Source organism: Astatotilapia calliptera, chromosome 3 (genome assembly GCF_900246225.1).
Source record: "Astatotilapia calliptera chromosome 3, fAstCal1.2, whole genome shotgun sequence".
Lineage (NCBI taxonomy): Eukaryota > Metazoa > Chordata > Actinopteri > Cichliformes > Cichlidae > Astatotilapia > Astatotilapia calliptera.
The window spans coordinates 21,487,650-21,498,992 of NC_039304.1; the positions used below are offsets into that span (position 1 = coordinate 21,487,650).

The following is an 11,343-nucleotide window of genomic DNA, read 5'->3' on the forward strand; positions in this document are numbered from 1 at the left end:
TTATCCGCGACACCTTAAAGGCCGGTCCGTGAAAATATTGTCGGGCATAAAGCGGTCCGTGGCGCAAAAAAGGTTGGAGACCGCTTATGTAGGACACTCACTGGCCATTTTATTAGGTACACCTCTCTAATACTGAGCTGCGCCCACTCTTGCTTTGGACTTCCTGTTTCCTTCATATCAGCTTGTAGCACTCTGGTCGTTTTCTGGCATCAGAACTCCCGCTCACTGGAAATGTATTATTTTTCTGACCATTCCCTGTTAACCATAGAGGTGGTTGCGTGGGAAAATCCCAGTAAATAAATGGTTTCTAAAATTCTCAGACCAGTCTGGGACCAACAACCATCCCACATTCAAAGTAACTTAAATCATATTTTCGTCTCTATTCTGATCCTTATTATGATGATAATTCTTTTCATTTCTGCAGTAACGTTTTCTTTCTCTTCTTTTCTCTTTCCATTAAAGTCAGTTTCTTGTTTTGCACCACACTCAGTTTTCTCTTGTCAACACAAATCTGTAAATAGGTTTATAAAGAAATCCTACTTTACTGTAACTGGACTGCAACTAAAAAGATGATAAACATGCAACATATAATTCATGCAACTAATGCAACCATTTCACAGACTTTATTTTTTTATACGCTTTTTATAGTCAGCTGCATATTTCAGCTTCATTAGTAGATTTTAGGCAATTCATTGACAAAAGAAAAACTAAAACCTGAGATGAGACTTTATTAATGTTAAAAGGTGCTATAACAATCGCACCTTCTAACATCAGGGACTTTTAATGTGAAAGGTAAAGACAAGAAGGTGTTTTATTTACACACTTTGCGCAAATAAAATATGATCACGTTTAAATTGTGTAATTTCATTTGCAGTGAAGCATTTCCAGGACAGGCTCCAGCCACCCCACCCCAACTACGACCCCGACAACATTAAGTGGAAGACACAGAATGGATGGCATTTCTGAGTGAAGTGTATTCAATTTGCTTACACATCTATTCATTAGCAGCCAACCTGTTCTGATTAAACATGCAACTCCAGAGCCAACAAACTGACAGCGATTCATCTTCTGCAGAGCATGTGTGCAAAATTTCAGTTGGCAGCAAATGTTTCAAACAATCACAAGCTTGATTTATCTTGAGAGACGAGGATTAGCGGATAAGCGACGTCGAGCATTTCTGGTGCTCAGTTTGCTTGTTCGGAGGTGCATTTTTCTTCCCTGTCCCTGCTGGATTTTGCAAGACCTGGACTTATGAGATCGTGTTACCTTAGGAGTGTTCATCCAGACTCTCCGGTTATTCGGCCCTCTGCCCCAGCAGCAAGTGGTATCTATTATCGTCACAGATCGAACCCGCAGTTTCTACATCCCCTAAAACGGGTCAGTTTCGGTAATGGTTTGACTTATTCCTCATTGAGCATGGCGCTTCTCAATGCCCGATCTATGACAAATAAAATGTTCTTGTTGAACGATCTTATTCTTTCCAAAAAGCTGGATTTTTTATTTTTAACTGAAACCTGGCAGCGTGATGGTGACTATTCTTCCCTTATCGAACTTTGCACGGGCGGGTACTCCTTCATCAGTCGGCCGCGGCATTTTGGTCGTGGAGGAGGTCTGGCTGTGGTGTGTCGAAACTGGTTTCACTGTCGCTCATTAATGGTTGAAAAATTTTCATCGTTTGAACTACAGCTGGTTAAAATTGGAATTAAAGATCCATGTTACTGTGCTGTAGTGTATCATCCACCTGGACCTAACAGTCCATTTTTAAGGGAGTTCAGTGACTTTTTGTCTTCCATCTTGAAGTTGTCCAGATTGTTAATAATTGGGGATTTTAATATACACATTGATGATGACCTCTGACCTCTTTGCCAGAAGTTTTCTTAGCATCATGGACTCGTTTTATTTCACACAGCATGTGTCTGGCCCCAGTCACACCTAGATAGATAGATAGATAGATAGATAGATAGATAGATAGATAGATAGATAGATAGATAGATAGATAGATAGATAGATAGATAGATAGATAGATAGATAGATAGATAGATAGATAGATAGATAGATAGATAGATAGATAATGGATTGCATTTATATAGCGCTTTTTGAGACCCTCAAAGCGCTTTTACAATTCCACTATTCATTCACTCTCACATTCACATACTGGTGGAGACAAGTTATCGACAGACAGACGGACGGATATTTTGACCAATTTCCCTGCACTACTGCCTGCTTGGAGTCAACAGTACTACTCTGGAGTTCATGTGAGTAATATGAGTAACACCGGCAACTGGCTCAAAACCAGCATTGTGACAGTATTGGCCTGTGTTATCTCATGAGCAGAGTGAGCCGTATCCCTGCTGGCAGACACCCAGCACATTCCTCTATATTTCCCTGGCAAACCATGCAGATAGAGTCTTTATACAGTCAGCGTTTGGCAGAGGTAAGTGAAAAATATTTAAACAAAATAATCATTTTTTTCTTAATTTGGCCCTAATACTCCTTCCTAGATAATAAACAAAAACTATTCAGTCAGAAAGAAAAAAATGTACATTGCTCTTGTCGGCAGAAAACGCTGACACTCTTTTACACTTTAGTTTAAAAATATTACTTCCTTTTAGTAGGAATGGATTGTTCTGAAGACGTGTGGTGAAAGTGTTTCATCATATGCAAAGTAAACAATGACTTACAAGAGCGCCTGGAAAAGTTACCACAGAAATCAAAAATGAAAACAAAATATGGTGTCACGGTGGTTAGCACTGTTGCCTCACAGCAAGAAGATCCTGAGTTCAGTTCTACCATCAGGCCGGGGTCTTTCTGTGTGGAGTTTGGATGCTTGCGTGGGTTCATTTCAGGTTCCTCCAAAAGTCCAAAGACATGCAGTTAGTGGGGCTAGGTTAATTGGAAACTCTAAATTGCCCATACGGTTGTCTATGTCGTGTGGATTTTTTTTGGTGGTGTTTTTTTTACACTTCTCCCATTCCTGGTGAACATTCGATGGATTCACAGCATCATCCAAGAAATGTACAGCTAGGATTTTGGAGCACTGCACAGGAGCGTGATTGTGAATACTGTCAAAAACAGTGGTGCCAGTGGTGGCTCCATAAGTTAAGCATACATGCTGGAAAATGATTCTTATAAACACCAGCACAAACTCCCTGACAAACCCCACTCTTTGAAACAATAAAAACAAAAGCAAATAAGAGTAAAACACTGGTGATGATGGTGAACTGACAAAGTCTCTTGTAGACTGGAAAGAACAAAGTCAGCTTTCCTGATTAACTAATGTTTAATAAGGTGAGATAAATCCCAGTATGCTAGAACTTCACCAACAGACCAACAACAAAATGAGTCAGAGAAGCACACAGACCGGATGATCCATGCAGGACTGACACTGCCTCCATCTAACAACAGCCGCTCACTGCAGGTAAACAGGCTGTCTGAAGTGGCCCATGAGCTGAAAGTGCATAATCAGAATTTCCCTTTATACTATTAGCTGTCAGGTTCACTACTTATTATACTGTGGCCTGTAAGCAACAGCAGCAAGTCTGGTAATGGACGTGCAATAAAGGGGATGTATGCTGTCTAACAAGACGGCTGATCAGTTAGTTTCACTAACTTATCTACACAAGGCAAGAGATTTAATTTTGTTTTCACACATAACTAAATCTGTCTTTTAGCTAAAAATGATCATGATTCATCTTATAAGTGCTCATGGATCTAAATCAGTGGTCCCCAACCCCCGGGCCTCAGACCGGTACCAGTCCGTGAGTCGTTTGGTACCGGGCCTCAAGAGTTGAGGCTCAGGTGTGAAATGTATGGTTTTTAGGGTTTTTATCGGTTTTCAGCGTTATTTTGTTATCGTTTTTATCATTAACTCGGTTTTCCTGGGTCTTTTCACGTGTGGTATGAATAAATCTTCTTTTTTTCGGTAGTTTTATTTTGTTGTATTTATCCGCGACACCTTAAAGGCCGGTCCGTGAAAATATTGTCGGGCATAAACCGGTCCGTAGCGCAAAAAAGGTTGGGGACCGCTGATCTATATTAACTCATATTGTATTCTGTGTACTAAACTCTGTCATGGTTCAGCTGTGTGGCAGGCAGGATGTAGGACCCAAATGCAGGACTCCAAGATGGGAATTTTAACTGAAAGAGGGGCACAGAGGAAAAACACACAGCAGAGCGACCACATGAAGGTTAACAAAGCGACAACAAGCAGGGGAAGAGTGAGGATTAAAATACATAGACATAATGAGAAAAAAAAAGCTAATCTAGACATAATTCGCACAGGACAGGGGCTATCAAAATAAAACTGGAAGCATGACATTCTTCAGCGCGCAGACTAGACACTAAGACTTGGAAATACAGCCCAGACCGTGACATACTCACCTGCATTTCACTTTCTCCTTATCATCTAATGGAAAATCACTTACATCTGCCAAATACTGACTGTATAAAGACTCTGCCTGCATTGTTAGCTGGATGACTGCAGAGGAATGTGCTGGGTGTCTGCCAGCAAGGAAATGATTCACTCTGCTTGCGAAAAATCACAGAGGTCAATGCTGTCAGCATAGCTGGTTTTGAGCCAGTTGCCGGTTACTCGTCATTACTCACATTAATTCCAGAGTAGTAGTGTTGGCTCCAAGCCAGCAGTAGTGTTAGGAAATTGGTCAAAATATCCAGACCTTTTATTTCAATCCCACAATCCCCCTCCAGCAGGTAATTCAGGTCCCACATATGAACCCATCAGAACCTCAGCACTGACAGGAATGAGTCTAGACGCAGGTGGTGGTGAAGGTGGAGGCTTGGATGGAGCTCTGAGTGACCAGCATGAAGTGAGAGATGGGAAGTAGGTGGGCTGAGTGAATGAGAGTCAGAAAGGCAGAATAACACAAGAGAGCTGAGATATAAAGTACGCTGAACGGGGGCTGACTGGCTCGAAGAAGTTGGTCAAGAAGATGATTGTACTAGAGCTGTGATGTCAGCAGTGTGGTAAAGTGGATGCGTTGTAAAGGACAGACTAGCAGCCGAACACCTACGAAAGCAGGCAGATCACTGATTACAGATCTCCCTTAGTGAACTTGCACATGATTGATTACAACTTGCAGCCTGAGAGACTGAACTTTAGATACAAGATAAGTGACTAAGGAGGACAGGTTTATGTGCATTACTTTAAAACTGGTTGCCGTGGCCGGAGATGCTCTGAAGCCGCTGTCTAATAAAGATGCCTCCAGGGAGAGAAAACATGAGTGTGAAGCATCTTTATTGGAGGCAGCAGTATTTTTTTGTTGGTTTCTCATTGCTTTTTGTGAACTGTCAATTTCTCCACTAATACCAGGATGCAGTGTTGACAGTTTTATATAACCCGGGTATACAGCCATGTAATTATTCTGTCTTTCATAAAGAGGCTTCATAAGAAAAATACACTGTTTGGTCTTTTTGTAGACCAACTCTGCATGTGAAGTACAGATTGTCCCAGAGTCCCAGAGCCCAGGTACAAGAACATCTTGACTATCTGCCCCTCCAGCCTTCAAGGTCCACTGCAACACAGCTGTATGGTCTCGCTGAAAGTCAAAGTTGAACAACTTTCCTTGGATTTGGATATTTGTAAACTCAAATGTGATGCAATGAGGAGCTGCTAACAGGAATTGAAAGTACAACACAGCCACTGGATTTCTACTGTGAGAGGACAGGAAACAGATTTTTGCAGCCACTTCTTAGGAAGACATCCTTGGCAAGAGTCCACCCAGCTGTGAGTGTATATAAGGAGGTTCAGAGATGATGAACCTCACAGTCCTGCACACTCAGGCAGCTCGAGAAGTGAAGGAGACGCACAGCAGCAGAGATCCTTCATATCTGAGAAGAACAAACCAGTTGAAGACTTAGCCTTCAGTAGATCCTTCACTCAATAATTTAAAAGCTTTAAGATGAAGACAAGTGTTGCCATCCAGTGCATCGTTCTCCTGGCCTGCATGGCCCTTTGCACTTCACATGGTAAGTGTGTTTTTATGGAAAACCTCGGTGTATCTGTGCATCTTGAGTGGAGCTTTAATTTAAATTTAATTTAAATATAGTTATGTTTAAGTAAAATATGAAACTGCAGCAGTTTAACCTTATTTATCACTTTCTACCTTTTCCAGTTATTCCAAGGTGCCGGTGTTTGAAGACCAGTAAGTCTGTAAAGATCGCTCTCATCGCTCAACTCAAGCTGGATGAGCCTCGTCCATACTGCAACAGGAGAGAAGTCATGTAAGTGCCCACAGTGACAGGAGCACATTATTAATAAGAGCTCAGTCATTTAATAAGGATTGTTTATAAAGTGGTTTTAAATCAAAGCTTTCTTTACATGTTACAGTGTCACACTGAAGAATGGGAGTGAACGGTGTCTCGATCCTCAGTCAAAAACCATCATAATTCTGCTAAAAACACTGTAAGTCACACAGATGTTTTTTCTTTCATTCACTGGTGTTCAGCTAAATTTGAGTTAAATGTTATAGAGAAAGTCAGTGAAGTTAAAACAGGAACATCAACAGTCACTTTGGAGCATCGTGCGAGGCTCTGCACATCAGTGATTAAAAATACTGATGGTTTTAGAGTAATAGTCCAAAGCTCAGGATGAAAACTGCTTCTGGGTCACAGGACAAATCTGATGGATGAACAATTAACAAGCTACAATAATTGAATGTCTTTATCGTGTTTTTGCTAGTAAAATTCAGGATCGTCATTCTCATAATTTAGAAGGTGAAGAAGTTAAGAGAGAAATCACTGCTTGAGTGTTATGAGTTATGAATCTGTTCACTATCACTGGAGCTTCAAGGTCTCACGTCTGTGATTTGCTGTCTTCACAGGAGGCAGAAGAAAAGTCAGCATAAGACGACCGTCAGCCCCCAAACAACCACATCATCAGCCACAGTGTCAAACTCATTATGATGCACTTTGCATGTTTATTACTGTTACACAAAAGAAACCAGACATCACTTAATGAGAAGAAGGAGCAGCCGAGATCCGGTGCAGGTTTGTCCACCACATCCCACCGTGGTCTATGGGACTGAAATCTGGTGACTCTGGAGGTCATTTACATGCAGTCATCTCACTGCCATGTTCAGGACACCAGCTTGAGTTGTGAGATATGGTTCATTATACTGCAGGAAGTAGCCATCAGAAGATGTGTACACTGTGGTCATAAAGGGATGGACATGGAAACAGTAAACAGTGAACACTGTTCAGCTGTTGGACTGGATACATGTTTAAGTATTTGGGATTTTTTAATCTTTTTTTAATGCACTTATCATCAAGAGTGGCTCCTCCAGCTGATTTTAAACCAAAGCTCTCCAAACCAGCTGATATGAGAGATCCACTTGAGCTCGCTTCATAGTTCACCCCTCTGTTTTCCTTCCCTCGAGTGCAGCCTTTGTGTTTTGTGTTTTATTTCATTTCATCGTTGGTCTGTTCTGGATTATTTTTATAACGTGTATATTTTTGGATTCTCAGTGACTGAAATAAAGGATGTTTTCTGTTTGCTTCACTTTCTTGCCTTTGAGTCCAGTATCTGGGTTCTTAACCTTGCACATTGTGACAGAATCTCCTCTTTCATATCTAAAACAACCAATTCTGAGATTTTAAGAACACTGAACATTTTGCTCTCTAAAAATGAGGCTTGATCGTCAGTGTTCAGTGTCAACACTGTGAACTGTTTACTATGATAATTTTGCAGTTTGCTTTAAAAATTTAGCTTAAACACGATGCAAGAACATGATACACATGTGTGACTCAAACAGCTTCATCATGAACTCGAGATCACTGAATCTGAATCCTGCATGAAAAGGTGTGTCGGGTTCTGAAGACATAACCATTAATCTTGTAAGAAGTGAGGGGATAAAACATCACTCTTTCACATTTAGCTGGTGAAAACTGTTTCGTGCCAAGACTAAATTTATTAGCCTTGATTTTGTGTTTAAGTCACTGCTTCCTGTAAGGAGTTGAACATGGGAATAATAATAATAATAACACATTTCCAAATTCCAGATGTGAAAAAGTTATCTGAGGTTTTGGGAACTGGGAGCTGAGCCTGTTGTGGGTTTCTGCCAGGAGTGAATGAGACCTTTACAGGGGGACCCTCGGTCAGGGTTTAAATCTAAAATACAAACTCTCCAATCAGTTATGTGTTGATACATTTTATTTAAGATTATATTTCACCCAACATATATTTTAGTTAGCAATAGACAGAACTCTAGTTAGTCACATGTACAGTAAAGACATCACCAAAAGCATTAAAAACGAGCTCCACTTGGATACTTTCCAGCACCATCCTCAGTGGTCACATGTGAATATTTTGGGCAATACAATCAGGTAAAAATCTGCATTTCTCAAATGCAGAGTTGCAATGAAGGATACATATTTAGGCTAGTTAGTGCCCAGTGACAGATTAATTAATAAAATACTAAAAAAAATTCATTCAGTTCAATTTTATTTACCAGCACCAAATCACAACAACATTGGCAACAAAGTGCTTTATATTGTAAGGTAAAGACAAGAATATAGAGAAAACTCCAACTGATAATCACTTATGAGCAAGTACTTGGTGACAGTGGGAAGGAAAAACTCCCTTTTAACAGAAAGAAACCTCTGACAGAACCAGGCTCAGAGGAGGAAGACAGGACAAAGACATGCTGTGTGGAAGAGAGCCACAGATTAATAATAACTACACTGTTAGCCTTTGCAGTAATTTCCATAGCTTAGTACTGCAAAATCAACAGTAAAAAACTCTAAAGGATGTTAGCAGTTTAGTACTGTAATTTGCATGTAATTGTGGGAAAATTCCATGAGATTACATTATTTTTACGGTAACTCACTGTACTCATGGAAACAGCTGTAAAATACAGCAAATGTAACAATTGGTGATGTTACTGAGATTATACTATTACACCATCTGGATATCTGTTGTTTTCTACTGTAGATCTAAGAGTAATTACTTAAATCCTCATTCAGAGTGTATTACTATAAAATGCGATTCACTGTGAAAGTAGTATAACATATAAACTACAATATACAGCATAGATTTTAACTTAAGGAGTAAGTTGCAGCCACACTAAAATTTAATTCCTTGAACTGAATGGAACCTCATATATTAATAAATGTATTTGTTTATTCAAACAATGTGAAACATTATTAATACTATTAATTAATAGTATACTTGTAAGGTTAGTATTGTGATAGAGTCGAGTATATTTAATTATACTCTTGTAGACATTATGACATTATGCTAGTACAATTATGGTGAACAAAAAGTACATCTAAAAGTTAATTTCAAGAATACTGTTATGTACTAAAACGGGGGCCAATATAGTCCCAAGAAGCATTATTAGTATACGTACTAGGTAAGGTATACTTAGGAAATATAATTGAAGTATACTTATTTTTGTATGGCCAGCAACAAAAACGAATGGCTACATTTAGAGTAATGTTTAAAAATGGCTTCATTTAGCAGGGTGTTCCTTTTTTCTCTTCTTATTCTTTCTTATACTGGACCTTCATTTGTTTTGTATAAGGTGGTACTTTTTAAGACGCCTCTGCCTAACTACAGTGAACTAACCTAATAATATGCTCTGGTCGTCATTTTACACAAGTTAAGGTGTCACATCCATGAAACTTACACCACTAACCAGCATCAGTCCTACAACTTCACTCTCAAAATTAATAAATCCTGGGACAAGCAGAAACTGTATTTTTAGCGGTGCATTTTGTTGCAGGCCAGACTGCTATTAAATGCTCTCCTAAAGAAATAATTCCTTTGTAGCACCACTTCGTCTTGGTTCAGAAGAGATGTCCTGGATAGACGTGATAATGTAACACGGGTGTTTATGTTTGTTCATGTTTAGCACGTTGGGTTGTGTTTTTAAAGCGATTGTTACGTTTTTAAAGCTTTGTAATGCGACAGGTGCGATAGCCGACACCACACCTTCACCTGACGTACAACGTGACGTATGACGCACACGTCGGGTATGCACTTTCTAAACAACAATGGGGATAGAAAATATTGCTCGAGTGGTTAATGCTCCGTTCGCTGGTTGCCAACCACTATTAAATAACAACAAGAAGAAAATATTGATCTGCTTCTCTTAGTTTTGCACGTTTAAGACGCAATTCAGACTCAAACAAAGCTGCAAAGCAGGAGAACAACATGGCCATCAACTATTCTGTGCCACAGATCCAGTTTGCTGCAGCACAGAGTGATGATGAGATCGTTAACATGTGCAACTTAGAAGTAGTCAGAAGTAACTGGATGTTCAATCGGGTTAAATGCAAGGTTGAATGGATTATATCTGAAGATCATATGCTATTCGTGATAACTCTGCTAGACTCCAAATTGCTTCTCGTCCATGCGGGAGTATCTCAAAATTAAATGAAACCACTTTTTCCCTAAAACGGACTGACATGGGACACATTAAAGTTGGATTGACACCAGCTAATCAGTCTGAAGGTAAGTGTTTTTTTCACTTATTCGAGAGAAGTCCGAAATGCGTTCTTATTACTGTTTGTTTTGACTTTCAAGTTACCCTACCAGGATATTTTCATTCAAATGCTAAGACAAAATGTCAATATCTATGAATGTGGAGACTCAAAAGACTAGTTAGGTTATGAGACTTGATAGAAAACTTGGACGTTTGCAACAGGTGAATCGGTGAACTACCGAGGTTGCGCCCAAATGCTTAAAGCTGTTAGCTGGTCAGTGTTTTCAGGTGTGCTTGTACTACCTGTACGGTGCGGAGTGCTGACTAAGTCACGTTAAACCCATTAAAGAGTCGAGCTCAAATATCTTTTCATTTTTGTGCACTGCTCTCTTGTCGGCACACATTTTCTGCCTTTTGTGAATAATTTTGATCATGTAAAAACTGGGAATTGGTCCCTATTGACAAGACTCTTATTCTTTTATTTTTTGCATTGCATATGTCATTTAGGAAAGGTAATTGGTCACTGAACTTTTTGCAACTATGTGTATTTCTAAATTTTGTGGCTTCAGTGCACGCAAATTTATATTGTTCAGTTTGCATGTTAAAAGCCTGCCAAGCACCCCAAGGCTGATTATGCTTGGTAAGAAGTCATTTATGAAATAGAGCTGATTAGACCGTATTAAAATTTCTGTTTGGCACAGGAGCTTTTCTTTGACACAGGTATCCAGTCTCTGTTTTGTTAGCTCAAATTTCTGTAATTTCCTTTATAAAGCAAGGTTTTTGGACATGTGTCTCAGTGAATCCAGCAAAGTAACAATATCAAATTTCACATTACATATTACTGATCAACATGGTAGTCTAGCTACACCAACAGCAGAAATACTGAAGTCAATACTATAAA

At 39.5% G+C, this 11,343-nt stretch overlaps 1 protein-coding gene across 1 annotated transcript; it reads left to right on the forward strand.

Annotated features, from left to right (window-relative positions):
- Nucleotides 1–5,798: 5,798 nt before the first annotated feature.
- LOC113018907 (C-X-C motif chemokine 3-like) lies at nucleotides 5,799–7,476 on the forward strand. Its single transcript, XM_026162325.1, has 4 exons — nucleotides 5,799–5,985; nucleotides 6,132–6,240; nucleotides 6,347–6,421; nucleotides 6,840–7,476. Exons 1-4 carry the CDS (start codon nucleotides 5,919–5,921, stop codon nucleotides 6,919–6,921), a joined length of 333 nt encoding a protein of 110 aa, XP_026018110.1. The 5' UTR covers nucleotides 5,799–5,918; the 3' UTR covers nucleotides 6,922–7,476.
- The last annotated feature ends 3,867 nt before the right edge of the window (nucleotides 7,477–11,343 follow it).